The sequence below is a fragment of the Triturus cristatus genome, chromosome 4_1 (genome assembly GCF_964204655.1).
Source record: "Triturus cristatus chromosome 4_1, aTriCri1.1, whole genome shotgun sequence".
NCBI lineage: Eukaryota > Metazoa > Chordata > Amphibia > Caudata > Salamandridae > Triturus > Triturus cristatus.
In genome coordinates this window covers 1,143,641,759-1,143,666,741 of record NC_140585.1, presented here as the reverse complement: position 1 = coordinate 1,143,666,741, position 24,983 = coordinate 1,143,641,759, and the positions used below count along the sequence as shown (strand labels likewise).

Here is a 24,983-nt window from a genome sequence, read left to right as displayed (position 1 = left end):
TTATCAAAGTATCTTTGTAAACACATATTTCTGCAGTAGCATTTTACCATACATGGTCCTGACGAAAGCCAGGTAACTAACCTTTTTGGCTGAAACATGTCGACCTCTATTGCTATAAGATAGTTTGAAAAAATAACTATCAGTTTTTCACTTGCTTTTTTAATCTTGGCACTTTTGTTGACACCGAATAAAGTTGGGTGGTGTTATCAGGTAGCCATTTTTAATACACTTCTCTTCTGTTTTGCACTGCATCTCATATCTTTCTCAGTACCACTATGTTTTGAGACTTTTTCTCTGGAAGACTGCAAACTTATTGCATATACACAGTGATGGTTCCCCTGAAATAGGGTGCACTGCAATGAGTTGATCCACCTTACTCCTAGAGGATTATGTTCTGCCAAAACGGTGGGCTGATGGGATTTGCCTCAACTTAGTGGGCTGAATCTGTCTTCTTCTCTTTGGCTCCCGGTTTCTTTACATTTTGACCGGCTCTCTCCTCTTTTGTTGTTTATTAATATCAATCTAACATGGAGTAGTTGACCATGAGCATTGCCAACTAACAGTGGCATCACAGTGCATTCCCATGGCTCGAAAGCCTTTCTTTGAAGAAAAAGAACAACTTGCAAATGTCCAACACTAGATGGAAGTATGCAGGATATTTGCATTTATGGCAACACATGCTACAAACACAATATTTTGTTGAGGAGTCTTAGTGGAAGTGCTGTCTGAAAATCTAGTACACACAAGGAAGGGTAATGCATATTTGGGCTTCCAAATGTGTTCCTTGTGAATTGAGGGAAACAAGAAATTAGGGAGAAAAGCATCCAATTAAATATCTAGATCATCTGTCTACTGAATAAGTTCAAAACAAAAGAAACTTTAGCAGCAAGTATGTTTCAAGAAGTTTTGTAAAAAAACAATACCTGTTTATAAGGTACTTGTGTTACCAATTTAATGAGGGAGATGGAATTTGTGAAAGGCAACCTTTCAAATTTGAGCTTACCAGAGGACCAGACACAACCTCTGAAGTAAATTTACTCATATTAGCCCTATAAAAGCACCCTATTAAATAGGACTCCCCAACCTCTGCATTTTTAACTTTGGGTGGCCGAATAGGGAATGGTTTGTGATGGGCAAACATTTACACATCTGATCAGGGAGCCCACGGCTGGGTAAATTCTCTGAAGTAAATGTACTCCTTATAGTCCTGGATAATCAATTTATTATAGGCATATACTTTTTCACCATAATATGCATAATTGACTGGTGAACATTCCTTAAGTAACTGGAAACCTGCTTTACAGCATCTATCTTTCGATTGTCAATATACTTACACAGTTTTGCCAGGGCAATGAGAGAGGTGTTGACAGCCAAAGACAACTCAATTGGAAGTTCAGGTGGAACAACCGAAGTCAAGATAAGGGTACACTCCAGAAACAGCTTGTAACGATTCCGACTGAGGTCCTTGGTGCCTAAAGAGTAAATAAAACAACTGAACCACCGGTAAAAAACACCCTGCTCGTCAGCCAGAACTTTGATTCAACATCAAGGAGCAGAACTTCAAGCAAAACGATCACACAAAGCGTACTGAATTAATGTACATTTCCCAAAAATGCCAACTCATATGTTAATTTTTAGGGGTTAACAATAGAAGACCTTGTACAATAACTCTCGTCTGCCTAAACATGTCAAAAAATGTGATGTAACAAATACACTGTCTTTTTCCAATTAACACGTTAACTTCATCTTCTTTTGCTTTTCCTGGGGTGTGACTTTATTCTAATACACGTTTGTTTTTAGATTCCTTTTGTACTTCTGCACATTTAACTTTTACCAATGTCTTACAGCAGTATGCCCTTCTCAACCAATTACACCATCATACATGTAATTCATTCACCATGAAGCTCTCCGCTGTAATTACTTCTCTTCATTCTGCTGCATCATACTTGCTCCCTCAATGCCTTCACCTGGGCCAACAGAATTCCTTATTTTTCTACCAGCTTATTGCTTATTGAGATTTTGCATTTGTACCTTAGATTCCGCTTTTCAAGAAGATGGGTTTGGTCTGTGCAAGTGACTCAAGTGAAAAATGTAAATCTCTTTAAAAGCAGCTGTTTTGCAATTCTCCTATGCATGCAAGTTAATAAATATTTTTCCAAACAAAAATTTGTTATCAGAAATGTTTGCTCTAGTAGTGAAATAATGGGATATGAAGAGAAAAAAAGTTCAGTTATTGGGAACTCATAACTGTTCTCCTCTGATCACTCTTCACAAAGCTAGGGAAACATCTCAGTGTGGGCCAAACAAAATTCTAGAACACAGCAAACCATAAAAGATGGCAACAATGAACTCTTCCTACAGTGCTATGCTCGCATTCAAATGTACTATAAGTACAACACATTAAAAAGTAAGAACGATTGCCAACTTCCCAATCGGCATAAAGAAATCCCTGCTTACCTTCAATCCATACGTAGGCTGCAGCTGCAATTGCAAACACAAGCAGGAAAAGGATAAATATGAAGGTTTCCAAATTATTAGCTGTAACTCTCTTCACACCGAACAGGATAGTGCGCAGTAGTTTACCCTAAAAAAAAAAAAAAACAACAAAAAAAACAATCCTTTCACCCATCTATTAATCCGCATGGAAAGACTTTTCCCTGATCTGCAGATAGCTCAGTCACACCATTCTTTGTGTGGGTGGTGCAAATAAAGAACCATCTCAGAATTTGAAGGTCACTAATTCAAACTAGACATTTTCCTCATCAGTGTTCCTGAGCTCTCAGACTTCGGAAAAATATGATTAGGATTACTGTAAGCCTAAAAGAGAAGCAGTTTTATAAGCAACAAACATTCTGCCCTTGCTCTAAAGAAAACGTGAATATGCTGCAACCACCCCAAAGCTCATTTATAACAGACCAGTGGTCATACTCTGGCTAACAGAAGCAACATTCAGTTTAACACGTAGGTCAAGTGTCCTTTTGAAATAATCTAAACAGATAAAAAGAATATATAATCAATGTTATACCGGCTGATGCCACAGTTCTACTCACAGAGCTTTATAGAACACTTTAGAGATCTGCACATGTAAACACTAAGCACTAGAAAATGTATACAAACACCTTGCACAAGAACTAATGAAAAAGCATTTTCAACAGTGTATTATATTTTTGCCTGTACCTGAGAAGTATTGAAACCAGTCCTCAAGACATAGGCCACACACCCATTATCAACAGCTAGGGAGAAACAAACAGGAGAAAATTAAAATCAAGAAAGAATAACTACAGGGCAGGCAGATTTCAAGAGAACAGGCAAGTCCTGAAAATGCTAGTTTAGCTTTAGGGAGCAATTCCAGGCAACAAAAATGTAAACCACATCTTTCCCACTCAACCTTACTTGAGCTTTTTCTTCAAAAACCCTAGGGCTTAGTTGTACTTAGGTGCAATGTCCCGATTTATGTTGCTGAGCACCTTTAACAATGTGTGTTGGGTGCAAACAGAAACATTGCGCCTAATACATGTAATTCTCTGGGCCTAGCGCATTACTGAAAGGCAGACTGTTTCATTAAAGCAGGCAATCTGTCTTTCACGGTGTAGGTGGTACCCAGCCTGCTTTACAAAGGGGACAGAAATGACCCTGCAAACAGATGCAATGAGGACTGCATCTGTGTCCGGCTGCAGGGGGGACATGCTGTTGGTGGGTTTTAGGGTGAGGGAGGTCAGGACAGAACAACACATTTGGTGAGTGTCATGACAACCTCTTTGCCCACGTCCATAATATGGGGTGAAACGTCAATAACATGGCGCTCTCACATCCATAATATGGTGAAGAGGAAAAGTACTTCCATCATTTTTATGGAGGCTGCAATGCAGGAGCTAAAAGTGCACCAGCACAGATTTCATTATAGGAGGAGCTGCACAGGGGTCTGCAGCCCAGCCCCATCTGTTATACTACAGTGAAGGTGCAGAAAATGGGCACACATGCACTTTGCTCGGCCGAGGCATTTTTGTTATATGGTGACTGGTGACCAGAGAAGGAGAACCTTACCTTTGCGGCAGACAGTGAAAGCGGTCACTGTTCAGGGCGACATACAGCTATCTACCCCAGCATCAGCCACAGCACAGATAAGTCTAGGCGGAGGCAGTGCTGAGTAATAAGTATTAAGTGTTCCTGTACCTTAGGCAGCCTGCCAGCTCTATAGGTCATCGGAGAAGGGGGCTGGGGAGAAAAGGTTTGAAGCAGAGGCACATGTGCAAGTCAAAATGATTTTTGCGTAGCTCAAGAGTGATTCTCCTCAGAGCACATCCACTATGGCACCATCATAGCCTAGGCTCTTCTGCAGCATATTCTTAATTCAAAATAGTAGGCAAGTAACTAAAAACGACAGGGTACATGTCCCATTTGAACTATCTAGGGAAATGTTAAATCTGGCTACAAACTGTGCTTTGTTTCTGACACACACCATATAAGAAGAGCTTGGAACACAAGTTTGAAACAAAAGGTGTATAATGTCAGCAGTTTGAGATATAAACAATGGACCAATGAATCATGATCTTTTAGCTCCAAGTATATACTAAAAACATACGTTTCAGGCCTGAACTCGCTTTCTGGGGTGGAGTATGCTGCACCACTTTGGTGCCGCCAAATATCAAATGCAGTCTAGAGTCTGCCTGCATATCCAGTATATGGCTGGGGTCCAAATCCTCAATCGGTTCCTGAAATAAAGCAGTAACAGGTGGTTTACTGTCAGTGTGAAAAAAGAAAAACTGCTTATACACTTAGTTTAGGATAACAAAGTGATCCTGGCAAATATGAGAACAACTGGAAAGTGCTTGAAAGTCAGTGGAGACAGAGCAAGAGTTAAAGCCACATACTCCCTAGCCTTCACCAATAACTATTAAAAACCAAACCCAATTACTGTAAGGAAATTCCTCTTTGTATGGTCACCCCCCCAAGTTTTTGGACTGATGCTGTAGCTTTTTCTACTCAGAGTGCACTTAGGCTTGCTAACCAGACCTCAGTGCCAGTGCCTGCCCCGTAAATGTGTATGCTACATTGGCTATACTCAATTGGCGTAGGCTAACTTACCTGTAAGTCCCTAGTATATGGGCCCCAAGGCACGCAAGTTAGAGAGTCACCCCAGGGATTGCAGCATGGGGTGTGTTACCCTGGGTGTGACACAGGTAAAACAAGTCTCCCAGTCCACCACTGAAGACTGGAAGAGCAGTTTTTAAACGGCTAGCCCGACTTTGCCACTTAATCTAACGGAAAAGCCAAACCTCCCTCTGCAATATGTGCAAGTCGTCTCTATGGCAGGCCTACTGAGCCCTAAGGCAGGGTGCAGCATATATCACGGCTAGACGATGTATTTCACATGTTCTGGGAGTAAAAACTTGAACAAGTTACTTACCTTTGGTAACAATATATCTGTAAGAGACAAATATCAGTTATGGATTCCTAACCTTAGAATTCCCCCCAGGCGTCAGACTGGATCAGGAGAATTTCTCTTCAGCAGTACCCCTGCGCGTCGATAGGTGGCGTCGGTCGACTCTGCATTCGTCATTGGCGTCATGGTAGCCAGAATGACGTTGCGGTATCTACTTAGACGCCACCCTTGCGCGCTAACGTCAGTTCTTTACACGACATTCCATGCCATAAGCGCAAAGCCTTTGGAAGACACGGACCACTGGTGCAGAAAACTAGGGCCCTAAAAGGAAGTCTCTTACCCCAGAAGTCAGTTCGCAGACCGGGGAGGATGGCTGGGGTGGTGAGGAATCCATAACTAATCTATGTGTCTTACAACTACATCGTTACCGAAGGTAAGCAACTTGTCCATCTGAAAGAGACAATTAGTTATGGATTCCTCACCTTAGAATAGATACCCCAGCAATACCAACCCCGGAGGTGGGTCTGCGAACAAAGTTCACACCAGAAAGTCCTGGAGAACTGAACGGCCAAAGAAGCGGTCTCTCCGGACTTGGCTGTCCAGGCAGTAGTGTTTGGTAAATATGTGCAATGAAGCCCACATAGCTGCCTAGCAGATGTCATGAAGGGGAGCTCCACGTTCCAAAGCAGTAGTGGCTGCCGTCGCCTTGGTGGAATGGGCACGCAACCCCACTGGAGGTTCCATTTTTGCTAATAGATTTTTATGCAAAGAATGATCCATTGAGAGATGGTCCGCTTCTATACAGCCCGACACTTCTTGGCGCCCACAAAGAGTTGGTCGTCCACCCGGAATTGTTTTGTGCGATCCAGATAGAAGGAAAGCGCATGTTTTGGATCCAGGCGGTGGAGCATTTTCCCTCTTTAGAAGGATGCGGGGGTGGGAAGAAGGTGGGCAAAGTGATGGTATATCCTAAGTGGAAAGAGGTAACCACTTTGGGAAGGAAAGAAGGCCTAGTACGGAGGACAACCTTGTCTGGATGAACAGCCAGGAAAAGAGCTTTGGAAGCAAGAGCCTGAAGCTCACTCATCCTGCGAGCAGAGGTGATGGCAACCAGAAAAGCAGTTTTAAGTGTCAGAAGTCTGAGAGGACAGTTATGGAGCAGCTTGAAGGGAGCGCACATAAGATAGGTCAGAACCAGGTTCAAGTCTCACTGAGGCATTACGAAGGGAATTGGAGGATACAAGTGAGTAATGCTCTTAAGGAAGCGAGTTACAACAAGGGACTTGAAAAGAGAAGTCTGATCAGGAAGCCGAAGATAGGCCGAAATGACCGAAAGACAGCCCTTGAGAGTGCCCAGAGCAGAGCTCTGCTGGGACAAAGAAAGAATGAAAGAGGAGAACTTCTGAAGGAGGGCAGAAAAGGGGACCCACAGCCTTTGCGGTGCACCATGCCACAATTTGTATACAGTTTTGGTGGAGGGACGCCTGGCTGCCAAGATAACGTCACAGACTTCGGGAGGAAGGTCAAAAGCTGTCAACTGTCTCGGCTCAATCTCCACCCAAGGAAGTGGCAGCTGGACAGGTTCGGGTGGAGGACCGTCCCCTGCTGCTGCGACAGAAGATCCTCCCAAAGGGGCAGTCTGATCGGAGGATCGATGGCCATGTGCAAGAGCTCGGGATACCAGACTCTTCGTGCCCAGTCCGGGGCCACAAGAATGACTTGGGCCAGGTCACGCTTGATCTTCTTCAGCACTCTCGGTACAAGTGGTATAGTTGGAAAGGCGTAGAGAGAACAGCAACTCCACTCACGACGAAATGCGTTGCCTAGCAAGTGCCGCCTTGGAAATTCCAAAGCACAGAACTGCTGACATTGCGCGTTCTCTTCGGTGGAGAATAGATCTAACCAAGACACTCCCCACCGCTGAAAGAGAACTTGCACCACCTCTGAGGGAAGACGCAATTTGTGATCCATCATGCACCGGCGACTGAGTTTGTCTGCCCTGGCGTTCAGAGAACCTGCCAGGTGTTGAACCACCAGGGACATGCCCTGATGTTCGAGTCACTTCCAGAGACGAAGTGCCTCTTGACATAGGGTCCACGACCCCACCCCGCCCAGTTTGTTGCAGTAACACATGGCAGTGGTGTTGTCCGTGAACACCTGCACTACTATCCCTTGGACAGAAGGAAGGAATGCCTTCACTGCAAGACGGATCGCCCAAAGCTCCAGAAGGTTGATGTGTAACCCAGACTCCGCCGGAGACCAGAGGCCTCTGATCTCCGCCTCTCCCATGTGGCCACCCCACCCAAGAAGTGATGAATTTGTCACCACTGTGAACTCCGGTTGGGGAAGGGAGAGGGATGTGCCGTTGACCCAATCCTGGTTCGACAGCCACCACTGCAATTGATGTGCAGTGCCCTCCGAGATCTGGACGCAATCGTAAAGATTCCCCTGATGCTGTGCCCACTGGAACTTAAGGTTCCAATGCAGAGTCCGCATAAGCCACCTAGCATAGTACACCAGCAGGATGCAAAAGGCCATGAGGCCCAGTAGCCTCAGTGTCATTCTGACCAAAACCCGGGATAGAGGCTGAAAGATCGGAATCATAGACCGACTATCCCGGACTCACTGCTCGGGAGGACAAGCCTGAAACTGTGCGGTGTCCAAAACCGCTCCAATTAAAAGGAACTTCTGAGAAGGAATCAGGTGTGACTTCGGCATGTTGATGGTGAACCCCAGCGAGTGCAGGAGTTCCGCCGTAGTCTGGAGGTGGGAGATGACAGCCTGGGGTGAGCCCGCCTTCAACAGCCAGTTGTCGAGATAGGGGAAGACTAACCCCTGATCTGCGCAGATGAGCTGTGACCCCGCCATCACTTTCGTGAACACCCGAGGGGCGCTGGTAAGGCCAAAGGGGAGCAGAGTAAACTGAAAGTGCTCGTGACCTACCATGAACCGCAGGCAACGCCGATCGGTCGGCAGGACGGGGATGTGAAAATAAGCGTCCTGCAAGTCCAACACTACCATCCAGTCTCCAGGGTCCAGGGCAGACAGGACCTGAGCCAGTGTCAACATTTTGAACTTCTCCTTCTGGAGGAAGCGGTTGACGTTCCTGAGATCCAAGATAGGACGCAGGCGCTTGTCCTTCTTGGGCACCAGAAAGTAGTGGGAATAACAACCACAACCTACTTCTGGGGCAGGAACTCGCTCGATGGTTCCCTTGGCCAAGAGAGCCGTAACTTCCTGTTGAAGAAGGGCCAAGTGATCCTCCAACATGCGGCGACATTGAGGTGGCATGGATGGAGGGGTAGTCTAGAAGGGGAGGCAGTAGCCCCTTTTAACTATAAGCAAAACCCACTTGTCCGACGTGATGGTGAGCCAGTGGGGGAGGTGATAGCCAATCCTGCCGCCCACTGGCGAAAGGTGGCCCTGAAAGGTCGGACTAGGAGGGCTTGGAGGCTGCTGCAGAGGGGGCGCTGGTGGACTGGCATGCTCGCTGGCCTCCAGACCCACAACGGTGGGTCCCACATCCCCGGCCGTGCAGAGGTTGGACAGCTTGCGCAGGCCCGTGGCTCTGGACGGAATGTGGCAGGGCACCCCTTCCGTAGCATGAAATGGGCGAAAAGCAGACTGCGCGGGCAAGAGGTGGAAGAGAGGCCCAAGGATTTGGCCGTGGCCCTGGCGTCCTTAAAACGCTCGAGCACGTTGTCTGCTTTGTCGGAAAAAGCAAGCGACGGCCATCAAAGGGCATGTCCATGAGCGTAGCTTGAACATCCCCCGAAAAGCCAGTGGACTTCAGCCAGGTGTATCGTCGTAGGGCTACAGACGTTGACATTGTCGTTCCTAGCGAGTCTGCGGTGTCCAGCCCACACCGTATGGCAACTTCGCTGAGTCTCTCCCTTCGACCACTGCAAGGGAGAGCACGGCCCGGGCCTCCTCCGAGCACTGAGGCAGCACCTGCGCAACCGTGTCCCACACAGAATAGGAGTAATGGCCCAAGAGACATGCAGTGTTCACCGACCGCAGTCCTAAGCCGGAGGAAGAAAACATCTTATTCCCAAGATGGTCCAGCTTCTTGGATTCCCTATCAGGTGATGCGGTAGGGAATGCGCCCTTGGAAGTGGTGGAAGCTTGGACCACCAAGCTCTCAGGGGTCGGGTGTTGGGAGAGGAAAATGAGGTTGCCTGGGGCCTGGCGGTGGCGTTGGGCAAGCATCCTATCCACAGAAGCCCCTGTGTTGGGCTTGGGCCAAGTACCCAAAAGGACGTCTGTGAGGGCCTCATTGAATGGCAGCAGGGGCTCTGAAAAGGCTGCTGCCAGTTAAAGCACCTAAGTCAGGAGGTTACTCCTGACCGCCACCGTAGGGAGCTCGAGGTTTAGGGCCTCAGCTGCCCTACGCACCACCGCTGCATATGATGCACCCTCCTTCGTAGCCACGGTGGGAGGCAAAAGCATGCCAAGGTCTGAGGAAGTGTGCAGACCACTGGCCTCACCCAACTGCTCTCACCAGTCCGGTTCTTCCAACTGGTCTGCCAGAGGGTCTACAGACCCCTCCCAATCCTCGGACACACCAGGGGAGAACAGGGGTACAAAAGTACCGGTCGGCGTTGGTCCAAACGTCGGGCGTCATCGGTCCAGCTCCGTGTCCACGTTGATGGGGAGGCCCGGGTCCACGTTGGTTGGGGACACAACTGGCATCTGAGGGGGCAGGTTGTCGCCAATGGGTTTGGCGCCAGAGGCGTCACGAGGTTGACGGGTGCCGATCTTGGTAACAGGCCTGGATCCATGGGGACCCTGCGGCGCCAAAGCCGCCGGCATTGAAGGCCTAGAGCCCCCAGCAGAGTCTGCAGGCCCGAAGGTGCGCCAGCGGAGTCCGGTTGCCCAAAAATGGAGTGGAGGGTTTCGTAAAAGCTACAAAGTTGGGCAGGGGTCGCTCCGGCTCCCAGAAAGGGAGGGAGGCTCCGAGTAGACCCAACAGGCTCCGCGTGCGGAGCCAGGCGGCGGCCTTCCGCAACCCGTGTCGCATCGGGCGACGGACGGGGAGAACACGAATAGCGTCGGTGGTTCTTCACCTTCTTTTTGTGCTTCGACTTACCCGAAGAGGAAGACTTCGATGAGGAATTGTGGTGATGGCTCAGCGACCTCCCCCCTCAATCAGGACCTCGAGCAGCGCGGAGCCGACTGCCAGGCCTCCAGAAGCTTTCGAGACAGCTCCCGCAAAGACTTCGGGGCCATGGCGTAGCAGTCTGAGCACAACTTCGGGTCGTGGTCGCGCTACAGGCATTAGAGGAACACAAGATGGGGGTCCGTCACCAACATCAGCTTGTGGCGGGATCCACAAGGCTTGAAGCCGGTCCACCAGGATAACATCCCTGTGCACCAGGAATGGTACCGACTCAAAAAGACATCGACAAAAAGTCGCAAAAATGGAGTAAAAAGTGACTCGAGGTACCGCTCTCTCCGGCTCTGCATTGGCTGGCGCGGAAAAAGGAAACTGACGCCAGCGTGCGAGACTGCGGCGTCTAAGTAGATACCGCGATGTCATTCTGGCGACCAGGACGCCAACGGCGAACGCGGAGTCGACTGACGCCACCTATCGACGCACAGGGGTACTGCTGAAGAAAAATTCTCTGGATCCAGTCGCACGCCTGGGGGTAATTCTAAGGTGAGGAATCCATAACTAATTGTCTCTTTCAGATACTGTTTTTACTGTAGAAAGACTTTGGTCGTCCCATTGATGAGTACAGGGTTACACACTGACCCCCTCAGCGATGCTAACTCCTAAACGGTGCAACCAATGTTTATACTCCAAGGAATCAAACAATTAGTTACATTAAACTCGATTGAATTCTCAAGTCAAACTTACTGTAACAAGTAACAGTGTGCTACTTGTATAAAGTTGCCACTTTGCTGCCTTCAACCTCCTGTGTCCTGAACGGTTAAGCAAGTAGCTTGAGCACGCAAATGCTTTCTGCCCTTCTATAGAGACATGTTAAAGACTCCCAGGAAAGGAGACAATAGGGGCCTTCACTACAGAGGAGTTACCTCCCTCCTGCAGGAAACCACACAGGTGTTGGCCTAAAAGGCAAACTTCAAAGCTGAAGCCACCATAGAAGAGCAAATGTGGAACTCTTGGGAGAGGAGAAACCACATTGTTTAGGCAGACTAGCTGGCCCCTTGGAAGGGGTGGAGAAACCTGCTGTCAAACCATTTTTTCCAGGAGTGTTTAGCCCACTTGGCAGCCACACCTATAGTTTCAACTAAGGAGCTGTGGGCGACAAGAGAGGGATTTTGCCATGTTGGGAGAGGGCAGAATGTTGCATCTTGCTAGGAAGTGGTCATCAGGAGGTAGGGAACCTGGTAGCACATTGGCTACCAATTGCATCCTATCCGGAGGGTATTTTCCAAGCATAAATAGGGCACTCCTGGTACCCATAACCCAGAGCTCGACTGGACTGGAAGAAGGACTGCCAGCTGTACCATGGACCAGGCAAGTAGGCTGCACTGGCGTGATCTGCACCTGCCGACCCTGGTGGCTGGCAAAGACGAGGGACTGACACTCCAGGGGTCAACTAGCTGACCATCCACAGCACATGGTCACAGATGAGACACCTGAGACAGATTGGATGCCTGTTGGGGCAAGATGGTAGCCCCGAATTTTCAAGCTGCCGCCATCCGCAGCACCAGAGACCAGGACCCAAAGCTAGCTCAAAGCTGCACCCTTGTTCGATGAGTCAAGGAGAGTCTTCAGAGTGCAGCTTGGTCACCCAGAAGCTGCGTTATCGCCCAGAGAAGGATCTGGCTGTGACCACAATACTGGGCAACCAGTAACCCAGTGGCGAATGCACATCTACCCTCACAAGAGGACTTTGAGGGATATCGACCCTGTGACCATGACCATTTCACCCCCTTTGTAGACGAGTACCTGTCGCAGGAAGAACCACATCACATCCCAGCATCCTTCATCTCTTGAATCAGGACCACTTCCAATGTAATCCACTGCAAAGAGGATATAGTTCTTGGAACTGACTGAGGACTGCTTCACCTGCTGAGGTAACTATTTCTGAGGATCTTGCTGGCCCCGCTGACTGGCTCCCTACTGCAGTGGGTAGTCTAAAGTGTCTAATAGAACTTGCTCAACTTTAGTGGAAAAGTTTCTAAGTGTCCAAATTATGGACTTTGCCAATGCTTGTTCACGGTTGAGTGAAATGCTTTAACTATACTTTGTATATTCCATATCACTGGAACCCCCCAGTGGATCTTTTTCATTGTGATATCTAAAATTATGATTATTTTTATAAATAGACGTTGGATTTCATTAGTGTCCTGTTGATTCCTTCTTCAATTATTTTGACGCTATTTAAATGCTTTACACTGGCTCCCGTGTGTAAGTCTTGCTGCGCAGAGTCACAGCTACCATTGGTTGAACTGAAGGTTGGACAAAAGAAACCTACTTGTCCTAAAGTGGTTGATAAGTGTTACACGTGAAGCTGTACAACCACACAATTCCCTTGGCAGAAACAAAGCTTCACATTTACAAAACCAGTCTAAGCTCAGAGGTGGCTTCAGGCTCTTCCTCTAATGCAACACTCCCATTTATGCAACCAACTACAGGTGGATGGAGTACGATTTAAAATGATTTCTATTATACGTGTAGGTAAATAATTGTATTAAACAATTGTAATTAATTTTTGCTCAAAAGAAAACCAATTCATAACAAGTAACATTTGTCATATAGCACAATTACTTTCAACCATTGTTCACCTCTGTGCCATAATTCATATTGGGCACACTTGTATAGCGCATCAGTCTCATATGCTGGCTTTGTATCCATTTGATATCTTCTTATTGCTCTTAATGAGGATACTCTAGGCTTTTATTTTCTTAGCTCTGTACCCTCCCAGACCACTATGTTTCATCCAAAACGGACACTGCCTCCAAATATATCAATGTCAATAATTAGTTTGGGTTCTTCCTTTTAAGAATGCTAGACCCTCTCACACCACAGATGCATGCTTCATCATAGGGTATGCTCCTCATTCTGGATTTAAAAATGTATCTAGAGTGGGATCCTGTTTAGGAGCTCTGCGCAAAAGTCTTGGTGTATTTTTAGTCTTCAAGTGGAGGTATTTGCCAGTTAGGAACCCTTTTTCTTAGTAAGCAGCTTCTGAAGACTATGTACTGAAACTGTAAAAGCAGATATGTAATTCACCATTAAAAATGGCCATGCAATCTTTCCTATGCAGGAATGACAACTAGAAAAGTACAAATATGGCTAGGAGAACACTGCAGTAATATTAAAAACAAAGCAACTAAGAAATGACATCCAATTTCCTAAAAAAAAAGACCATAAGAAAGATGAGTTGATGTATGCAGTCTTGGAAAACCTTTCAAATTCTGCTGACCATGACAGGGCCAATATGTTATTTTCGAAAAACAGCAATGAATTTTCAAGGTGTACACAGTCTTAAGGATGAAAAGTCTAGACTGACTTTTTAAATTATTTATAAATAACTTTATTCCTGACAATGACCATCTATTATGCCTAAAAATGTTTTGAACCAAATCCTTATCAGCATGCAACCAAAAGAAAACTGGATGTCAGTAAGAAGCGCACTAATGAAATGAGTTTTAGTGATCAATATAAACGGGACAACATAAATCGAGGGGCGTAATTAGGTCAAAGTGATTTATATAAAGTGTTGTACTTAATTACTACATTATCAACACTTTCTATAAGTCACTGCACGAGAGCCATTCACTTGAATAGCAAATGCCATGATTAGTAGAAAACACACACACACACACGCACACACACACACACACACACACACACGTATATATATATATATATATACATATATATATTTATATTAAAATTCAGTATTGTTGCAAGACCATACATTCAGGGCTCGAGTCGAGGGTAGCCGCCGCCGTCTACCAACTATTTTCAGAGGGTAGACCCCGTGTTCCCTGCCAAGAGGTTGATCCGTAACAGAAGTATGCTGAACTCGTCCCGGTCTTTTCTGACACCGGGACACTTTCAGCAGCACCTGCATGTTGTCTGCTTTTGTTCTTAACAGCAACCTGGAGGCAGGGAGGGGGCTTATCAGATTACATCTTGCCCATAACAAAAGCTGAAGTTAAGGGGCCATCAGGCCTCTTTTAGTTGGCGTATCCTGGCTAGGAGCTATGGGGATCCTCACACCTAGATGTAATGGAAGGGGAAACAAAGGCTCACATCTTATCACTTCACAGGTACTTAAAAGAGAAATGCTTCTGACGTTGTTCAGTCCCTGTATATAAGAAATATGCAACACTAAGAATGTCAGATGTGTTGGACTCCCCAGTATTTACACAAATAAGTTTGTATTTAGTTTCTTTTAGAGAGCTTTAGCACTACTCATCCCAATACAGGGTGCTAGAGTGCTGTACATCACACGTACAGATTATACATTGACAATAAATCGTGTGTACATCAATATAAAGGACGTGTTGCATACGACAGTGAGGGTTACAAGGTGTAGGAGCCACATGTCCTTCACACCTCACTGTGCTATATTAGAAGGATTATAATGTATCAACTTCAAGTAACAAAAGGATCTCTTTCTTAAAAGCAGTAACCCACGTGTCCATTTACATAAAATAAAAATCTGTGATCTGCGTGTTACATAATGAGCATTGCAGGAGGCAAATTAACCCTCTATGCTACTTTGATTCAAAACTAGGACCAAGCAAAACAGATCTCTCCAGCAAACAAGTTCTCCTCCAGAGTTATTTTACCATTATTGTTCCCTTTAGCTGGCACACAAAGCTCTCTGTAGCTGGTGCCTTACACTATTAGATATTTTTTTTAAAACACAGACATTGCAACCAATTAAGCAGAACAGATGTACTGCCACAGTTCCCCTTGTTGCAAATTTCTTTGTGGCAGGGTATAAATAAAAAAGAAAAAAATCATAAGTTGAGGCCTTGATTTTGCGTCTGGGTTGCGTCAATATTTTGGCACACCTAATGCAAATAATTTGTTAAATATTGTAATGCGCTCAAATGTACTCATGTTAAACCTGTTAAACATATGTGAGGTCTTAAGATCTGATGTCACTACGCGAGAGGTCAGGGTTGCGATACCACTTTCTGAGGAGCCACATTCGAGGTCACGCCCATTCTTCCTAACTTGGGGAGTACACCACCCCTAACTTCATTTTTAGGACTTGAGCCCTGCCTAGATTCAAGTACCTCCTTTACGAGCGTGGACATGTGTGGCCTAGTTGCAAAATAAGTGCAATGCATTTCGCGCTCAGACTTCGGCGAGAATTGTGTCCAGCTGCCTCACAAATAAGTTGTGTCACTTTATCAAAGAAGAATAAAGAGAAACAATTACGAGATATGGCCTTCCCTCAGAAGCCAGTCTCAAACATAATGAGAGGTCTAGTTTTAAAATAGGTGGTTGAGCCCAGTTTGCAAATGCTATGACACTGGACAAGATGGTTTTACTGTAATTAACTTTTTAGTTAGGAATGGCCCTGTGCCATGTACAAAGGAGAAGGTAAACTTAACTGTTCTTAACATAAGCCACAACAATATACCAAATATAAACAGTACAGAAGGCCCCAATCATTAGTAAAATACATACATTTATGACACTAACAATAAAAACTCTAAAAAGCTTTGGTTAATACAAAATACTTGCACTGAGACATCAACGATTAGAACAAATGCCACATAAACCAAGATTTCGTTCATATTACTACCTTCTCAAATAGAGCTATACCGTCCAAATATAGCTTGCTACAGTCATAAATATGGCAGGATTAACTGGTTCTGTAGCACAGGTCCAGTGCAGCGCATGATGTTATATGAAATTGCTTACAGAGAGGAACTAACCATTTACGTCGAACACTGGTCATTGTGCAAAAAACACAAAGAATATTATCACATCAAAACCACCACCAATCTGAATTTAGCATATAAAGTGCAACGTACCTCCGATGCATACAATCATAATAATACTACTCCAGTCGAGGTGATAGTTTTATTAAAATATAACTAGTAGTCAGTGATTATGTCTGAGGTCTCAGTCCCTTATGCTAGTACAACCAATATGCCTTGTGTAATTGCATCCAAGCAGATCGTAGAAGGATTATTTCAACAAGCATTTGGAATGCATTCGGTCTCGCCTTTGGGACCTTATATGTATTTAGCTATGCAGCACATTAGCCTGGGCACTGAAACATCTTCTGTTTAACATGGAAGGAAAGTAAGCACCAAACTGTGTGACACGCCAGGTATGGGAACACATGGAGACATTTTGCCTTTCAGAGGGAAATGGCATAGTCCAAAGCTCTGTTTTTAATAAAAAAGCAGGGCCTTCTGTGGTCATATCACTAAAAATACAAGATTTGAAAAAAATATTCTGGTATTTTACTAACCTCTGCTGGTCGTTTTCTATCAAAGTTAAATAGAGGCAGTTGCCAGAATTTTTTTTTAAAAAGAAAGTCCCTCAGCAGAAAGCAATTCTGGTATTTTACTGACATCTGCTGGTCATTTTCTATCAAGACAGTTAAATAGAGGCAGGTGAACAGAAAAAAAGTCCCTAAGCGGAAGCAGACAAGTCCTAGGGCTCACCTCCAGAGCCCACAAAGTACATACACATAAGTATATACTAAAGTATATACTAATAAAGTATATACAAGAGGTCTCAAATGCTCGACCTAAAAATGGCCAAATCCTAAGTGTGCAAGGATTTTCTTTTACCATGTGCCGCCCATAAGTTAAGGGCCCTGCCCTGGGAAGATAATTCGCTTATATTTTCCCAGGGTGCTTTCTATTCAAATGTAGCCAGTACATTACAGGGCAATGATGTAAGAAATGGATTTTATACCCACTTCCATGTACAAGGAGACTTGCGGGTTGTCAAGGCCCAACTTTGATGAAGTCTTCAAAAATAAATGTTCAATTGGTTGCAGTTCCCCAACATTGGTATAACCCCATAGTTCAGTTCCACAGTCTGCTGCACCTACTGCTTTCTGCTTACATGCTGGTAATACTATACTATTAGCGACTACCAATTTTGTGTTGAAGGAGTAGTATAGCTTGTTGTTCGCTTAAGAAGAGCATAGCCTTTTCTATGCAAGCATATATATCTAATTTATAGTTAATGCGCATGGCTAGGTAATCAAATGTTACAGCGCACTTGACTTCTTGGCCATATACTACGGGGAGCTTGCTCAGTGAAGGCATGAATTATGCCGTCCTAAGGGACCCCCATACAAATTGCTTGCAACCTCTCATTGCAGACTGCGTGTCATGGTGCAAACCAGGAGTGATACCACGACATGGCACACTCACTGTGCCATGCCAAAGTCACTGCATTTAATACATGCAAGTCACCCCTACAGCAGGTCTTGTAGACCTATGACAGTGAGCATTATATTACATGTGAGGGGATATCTGCATGAGCAGCTATGCCCCTGTGCTGCCTAGAACAATTACTAGTTGGTACAAGTGAACAGGAAGTGAACAGGAAAGCCATCGTAATTATATGCACTGGTCATTACGAGTTCCCAAACTACATGATGGCTTTACTGAAACCTAGGGTCTTTGGTATCAAACAACTTGCCTTAATAAATCTGTGCTGTTGCCAGCACTAGATTTATTATGACATGCACACAGAGGGCACCTTAGAGGTGCCCCTTAAAAACCTACCAATGTCTTGTGTGTTGGCCGACTGGTCTCTTCAAGCGTGCCACCACGGACAAGTTTGACACCCCGCAGGTGAAAGCCCACACCCTGGGACCAGAAACAATGCCTGCTCCGGAAGAAGGTGTTCACGCCTCCTCCAGATGGATGGCTAGTGATCTAGCACATCAAGGCCAGGGGCTTCAAAGCCCTTTCTGCCTTTGATATGCAACCCCGGCTTCCCTCCAGACGTGGGAGCTGCCACCCCATGCCCTGAGGCCCATTTGGCACCAGGACAGGTGGGAAATTAGCTATGCAAGGCAAGTAGGTGTGTTGCACCACCAGGCTAGTCACACCTCTAAGGTGGGCTACCTGAAGTGCTCCACGAAAGAGGAGTTTAACCATCATGTTTTTAGAGGAATTAGGAACTCTTGGACAGGGTTATGCCCACTTCCCACAGGAAGTGATCTTATGGGGGGGGGGGGGGGGGGGGGGAGGAGAAAGAGTAGTGACCCCACGGGTTAGTTAATTTCCTACAACCCTTCACAACCCTAAATTTAGTATTTAGGTGGCCCGACACTAGGAACTCAGACTTGTCTGCCTTAAAGAAGGAGGACAAAGATGAGCCGAAGATGTGAGAACTGGGGACCAGCATCAACTTTGGTGCAAAAACCTGCCGGATTGCAGCTCTCCTGGAAATCACCGACACCTACTCTTCCAGAAGCAGAACAGCCTCCCCAAACCCTTGAAGGTCTGCCCAGCACTTACTCGACCCAACATCATCTCCCTTGGAGTGGAAGAGCCGCTCTCCTGCACCAGCAGATACAGACTGCAGCTGCCTGGTACACCGTTCTGTCGACCATTGGGCCCACCGAGGAAGCAGCAGCCCAGTAAGAGGTCAGATCTGTCCCTTTGCCAAGTTTGGAGAAAGGGACGACCCTCAGGAGCTGCCCTGCACCAATACCTGAGGTACCGGAGCCAGCTGCAAGCATCCAGGCTTGTTTGTGTTCATTTGTAACGGCACTGCCGCCAAAACTTACCTGCACGTCGAGGGACTCAGAGAAAGGCCAGCTCCACACTGAGAAATGCCCTGCTGGGTTTCTTTTCCCTCTTCTGCAGGTACACCAAGAACAGTGAGAGCCTCTAACTCACCGACCCGCCGGACAAAACACCTCTGCACCGGGCTCCCCAACCTGGGCTCACAAAAACCAATGGTGTCTCTGTGGTCCTGAAACCCACAAGAGTCAAGTTCCCCCTTGGGTTCTGCAGGACTGGTCCCCCCTTGCAGCCTTTTCTTACAGGTACTTATCCCCACTGACTTTAGCATGCAGCGTTCAAGGCTACCATGGCTGAAAGCACCTCTGCACCCGGACACCCCAGGGCAAGTTAACTTGAACTCTTGGTGCTTTCTTGCACCTTTGCTTCTACTTACCTTAAATCCAGAAGAACAGTCCTGTAAGTCATCTGTAAGTGTACCTATGCAGTGAATGTTTCTCCCATAGGATAACATTACCATGTTCAAGGCTCATGCCTCAATTCTGACAGCTGTCATTTTCTACTGTTCTGACCCGATTCCGATGATCTTGGTATCTAAACCTATATAAAAATGTTATTTTTCTAAATTGGTCTTGAGTTTCTTCTCCAGCATGTTTCTCATTTATTGACACTGCATATTCAACAAAAGCTTAACACTACCCTCTGATAAGCCTAAAACTGCTCACCCACACTACTACAAAAGAGAGCATTTGGGATTATTAATTTAAGCCCTGTAAACTAATAGCAATCGTTTGGACTTTCTACATTTTGTATACTACATAAAAAACCAACTTCCTACAATACCTTCCTTAGATAACACTATACTTACATATTGACTAGGCGAGGTGCTGCTCACAGACAACAACCAAGTGATCTTAGCCACAGACCCTGAAGGGTACTCTTAATTTGGCTGACATGTTGAACAGAAGAGAACTGTAGTGGATTAGAGTTACCAGAGAATCCCACCTAGTTTTTAACCTTACCATAAGGAGACCTTGATAAAACTAGATCAGGTTACCACTAGGTAATTTTAAACAACACACAGAGATCCCTGAAGTCTTCTGATACATAATCTACTATGGCGGCTTAGTAAGGGTTTCCAAAAATGAATGAATATGTTCTAAAGCGCACAACTGCCCATAGGTATTTTGGCGCTGGTGAGATTGAGAAAACATTAGACTGCAATAAACAGAAATAAGACAGGCATACTAGGCTATCACTTGAATCTAAACAAAAAATGTGTAAACCGCTATGTTTTGAGGAATTTCTGGAAAATAGTTGAGCTGTTTTGGGTTTTCAGGTGCATAGGCAACCTATTCCAGAGTTTTACAGTGGAGAAGAGAACACTTCTTCCCCCACCATTTTTGATTTTTTAAAATTTTGGTACCACGAAATTACATAAAAATGTGGAACGAAGTGTTCTTGTGGGAGCATACCACTGGAACCCATGCTTAAGATATTTCCGGCAATGGTTATGAAGGGCCTTGTGAGCAATACACTTTACCAGCAGCGAATGAAGTTTTGGTAATACAATAACTGAAATACCTCTGCTTGAAGGCTTAAAATACAATAAGCCTCCTGTGAAGAGCACCAGAGCCAGAATCCACTCTAAATAATTACTTTATCGAGAATGAGGAACGAAACCCATGATGAAGCATGCTACTAAGGTGGGCGAGGATAAACCATCCTTAAAAGGAAGAGTCCTTAAATAATCTTTGACAGTATCTAATCTGTGGTCAATATGGGTCTATCATATTTAATTTTAAAAAAGGGAGACAGTACGATACACTGGTATGTTCCTCCTACTCCTCCACGAGTAAGACCTCCAGCTCTTCAGAAAATTTCTTGGAAAGACTGCACTCCTCTACATTCATATACATTCTTTACCACCACAATACACTAGTATAAATTAAAGTTCCATTTTGGCAGGGAATGCATCTCTGAAATGCCCATCAGTCCAATAGCCCAGAATAGGTGTAAAGTTATTTATTTTAGCTTTGGAAGGTGGTGCAGGGGGAATATTCATTCCCAACCTAAGGAGCAAAATCCTAGGGTCTAGAAACATATGCTGGCCACTGACCATAGACAGCTGAATTGTAACATCTCAAAAGGGATGTAATTTGGAGCATTACCAAATACGAAAAGTAAATATGATCACAATTTCTGATGTGGAAAGTTAAAATTCCATATTTTTAAGGAAGACTCTAGTTTACCAGACTATATGAATTATTTTAATCTGTACTAGACTCCGTCCTGCTGAACTGTGAACTATCATGTGTAACTGGAGGTTTCCCATTCAGAGTCATATACAACCACCAAGGCTTCCCCCCCCCCCCCTCAAAGAGACTTCAATTTATCAAATATATCAGTGACCATGTAAAACATAGCTTCCGGTCTACTAGTGTAGCCTGACTGTAGCAGTGCAAAAACTATAGTTACCCTCTGAAAATGAGTGTTTTTGAAAGGTCAAAACCTCCGTTTTAAATATCAAGTCATCCCTCTGTAGGCTTTCTTGCCCACAACGCAGGGTACATAATATTTAAAACGTAGGGCATGTTGAAATTTAGTTTAAGCATGTTCTTACAGTTATTAGCACAATCTATTTTCTCACTGCGGCAGGTTTAGCTGCCCTATGTAGAAAACCAGACTATTGATCAAAAATCCTAATACTTGGTCTCTGGAATTATACTAGCTAGGAAAATAATTAAACAACTATCTTTATTAGTAATACAAAATGCAATTAAGTTGTGGTTTGACACACACCACAGTTGTTCCTCTGGATTTGGTGGAATGCAGTCTGCAGGTTGGTATTTGCTTACTTATGTTTTTGGTATTTAACATTCCTTTCGTAATAATTGCATTCTTAAAATTTGTGAACATAGATTGTTATGCGTTTGTATTACTTTGTCGCTAACTGAAGAGTTGAAGTGACTGAGCAAAATAATTTTTTACAAATTCCATGTTTTTGGGATATCGACTGAAAAATGTGCATTGCTGTGCCCGTTGGAGTAGATTATGTAGTTTGGGATTAATGTATGTTGCACTGGACCTCTGTTTCCAGAGAAATGTACGCTTCGCTATTAGTTGGGAACAGATGCACACAATTCTCCACTGTTAACACTGAACATCTGTTTTATGACTTACCACAAATTTAAGTGGATTTTATGGTTTAAATTTGGCATGGCATTCTGTTACCACTTAGCAGTCAATGATTGGTGGCTACACTTGCTGAAGAAGGCACTACTCAGTGGGTTACATGGAAAGCTGTCGTTGTAAATGTTATAATGTATGGCTAGAATGGACCAGTAATGAGCTGTAGGTAAGGCTGCTACTAATTAACATTGTCAATCTCTAAAATATCAGAGCAACTGGAATTATGCTGCAGGAGCGGACCGAAATCGTGTGGCAGGGCTGACTAAATTATGCCAACAATAGATGGGCAACCCAATAACCCCTTGAGAGATTGGGGGGGTGTAAACAAAATATCATAAAAGTAAACATTTTTCAGTTTATCGCTGCACTATCATTCTCAATTCAAATAACTGACTAATATATCCACCACTCAAATTACTTTCATATTTCACTATACTAATTCACCACTAATAATTAATGGGTTTCGGAGTAGCACGCTACTCGCCGAAAAAGTGCGTCAACGCCTCGTCAGGGGTTGTAAGCGCTATATAGATGCAATTACAATACAACACAATAGTGAATTTGTTTTTTAGGACTATAAAGTAAAAGTAACACTAAGAAAGTTACCGTTTCCCTGCCTGAAGTTCCTGCATGCAACATTTGCATTTGCTCTCCAACTTCTTCTAGTCTAGCATTGGAAGAAGTGTGACAATGGTGCAAAGTGCTTCACAGGACATAAATGGGTAGAGAGGACTCCTCGGAATTTGAAAGGATATGCAGGGTGGGCTTTGTGTATCTTTTTTGACGTTACTGTGTCTACTCCTGCTCGACAAGTCTGCTGGGTGTTCACACACACAATACTCTGGGTGAATATAAAGGGAAAGAAGACAGGACGTCAAAATAGTTTGTGTGTATCCACCCCGGTTGCTGGAAAACCCTGCTTTGTTCTCCCAGACTTTTGACTCTGGGTGTATTACGGGTACTATGGCTGTTTCCAACCGGATTGTAGTGCTAGATGTGGGAAGGCACTAAGATTACTATAGTAACACCCCCCCCCCCCCCAGTCAAAAGTCCAAATTTAGTGGTGCCGAAAATGCCCAATGTGGGTTGGATTGGGACTGGGAAATGTAATCCCATTGGCTTGAGCATGCTTGGGAGTCATTGCTAGACACTAGGTTATGCCAGGCATAAATGTGGCACCTCCAGGCACCCACTTGAAATCATTCCTGGACCTGAGTTTATTTTTTATTAACATGCAATTTAAAGACTTCACATAACATCTGACAACCAATACAATGCAATTAAGTATTCATAGTGCAATCAAACCGTGAGCATCAAAGTAGACTGCCAATGTGTGTAGTTGCCATACAGTAGACAGACAAAAGTTTGAATTAGATATTCAGCTGGTCAGTCACCCTTGGTTGTCAACATTCCCTCCTCTTCTATTACTATTCATTTGATTGGTTTCACCTACATTCCTACGTCCTAGTCCATAATGTTCCATCTAGCATCCCCACACTTTGTAGAACTTTTGTGAGCATCGCCTAGCGAGGATAGATTCCACTTTGCCATTCTCTTAGGAACCTGCTCTCTCTTGTGCTCAGTAAAAGAAAGTGGACACCAATTGTCATAATGCTGACCTTCAGTTCAAGCTACAGGGATCCAACAACCTACAACAGGCCTCTCATGGAACTGCCCGGCTGATCAGTGGCAACTGAACTGGATGGAACCCTGTGGTCTGGGACTCTTCCCAACACCCTGCGACTCCCCAAGTCCTTCTCCTGAGGTCCTGGGGGGTCTTTGGAACTGAACTGTCATGGATTGGGAGTTAAAGGACTAAACTCAGAAGGCAAAATCTTTGACCAGAACAAACCTGGTTGGTGTATTCGACCCACACTCCACTGTGGTCAGTGTCAAATTGTGCACAGTTTCCGCTCTACAACCACCGACTATCATTGGCACTTTAAGCTACTTGGAGTGATTCCTATTTAAAACTTTGAAAAATCATATCAGGTTTTACTTATTGGATTTGTCAGTATGGTGTCATTATGTTAAAGTCAACTCAATTTTCTAATTCAGTTTGGGAATTTTATTGTTTTGCATTTCGACTTTATTGTGGTTTTAATACTGCATAAATACTTTACACATTGCCCTAAGTTAAGCATGTCTGCTCTGTGCCAAAACTACCAGGGGACTGAGCTCAGGTTAATTTTGTGACTTTAAGGATTTACCGTTACCAGGGTTGTAATTATTCCTTGAGGTGGGTAGACACCAAACACAATTAATAATTCAGTTTCTTAGATCGAGTCATTCATGACCAAGAGTGAGGATGTCCAATAATATTTTTGCATGTAAATTCAGGAGATTCTTTCTTGATATGCCCCTTTACATAGTTTAGTCAGAAATGTCTGTGGAAGTCCCCCTGCACCCATCCCAAAGCAGGACATGCATATGTTCATCACATTCCCTAAAGAATTCCGCTGGCACCCAATGTGGGGGATTTTGATAAAGCATCCAAGAATTTCAGACTGATGATCACCTAATAAAGGCATTTCTGCCATTTAGAGCTTGGGTGAGGAGTCCACAATGTGGAAGATCTTGTTCAGAATTTCTCAATTTTACAGCTAGTTACATTCAAGAGACATCTTTTTGGCTCCTGTCATATACATATCTAAGTAGTGAAAGACAGCTGTCTCCATACAGAAGCGATTGCCAAAATAAGGTTGCAGATTTATTTTATTTAGGATAGATTTTGACC

The 24,983-nt window shown here is 44.6% G+C and overlaps 1 protein-coding gene across 2 annotated transcripts in view; it reads right to left on the bottom strand.

Moving 5' to 3' along the window:
* The window catches only part of ATP13A1 (ATPase 13A1), a 412,373-nt gene that overhangs the window by 226,721 nt on the left and 160,669 nt on the right, over positions 1 to 24,983 (bottom strand). For both annotated transcript variants that reach the window (XM_085654252.1, XM_085654251.1), the window contains exons 8-11: positions 4,583 to 4,712; positions 3,178 to 3,233; positions 2,458 to 2,584; positions 1,335 to 1,472 (exon numbers count right to left, since the gene is read on the bottom strand). In XM_085654252.1, coding sequence (XP_085510378.1) covers positions 1,335 to 1,472; positions 2,458 to 2,584; positions 3,178 to 3,233; positions 4,583 to 4,712 — 451 coding nt within the window. The remainder of the gene's footprint in view (positions 1 to 1,334; positions 1,473 to 2,457; positions 2,585 to 3,177; positions 3,234 to 4,582; positions 4,713 to 24,983) is intronic.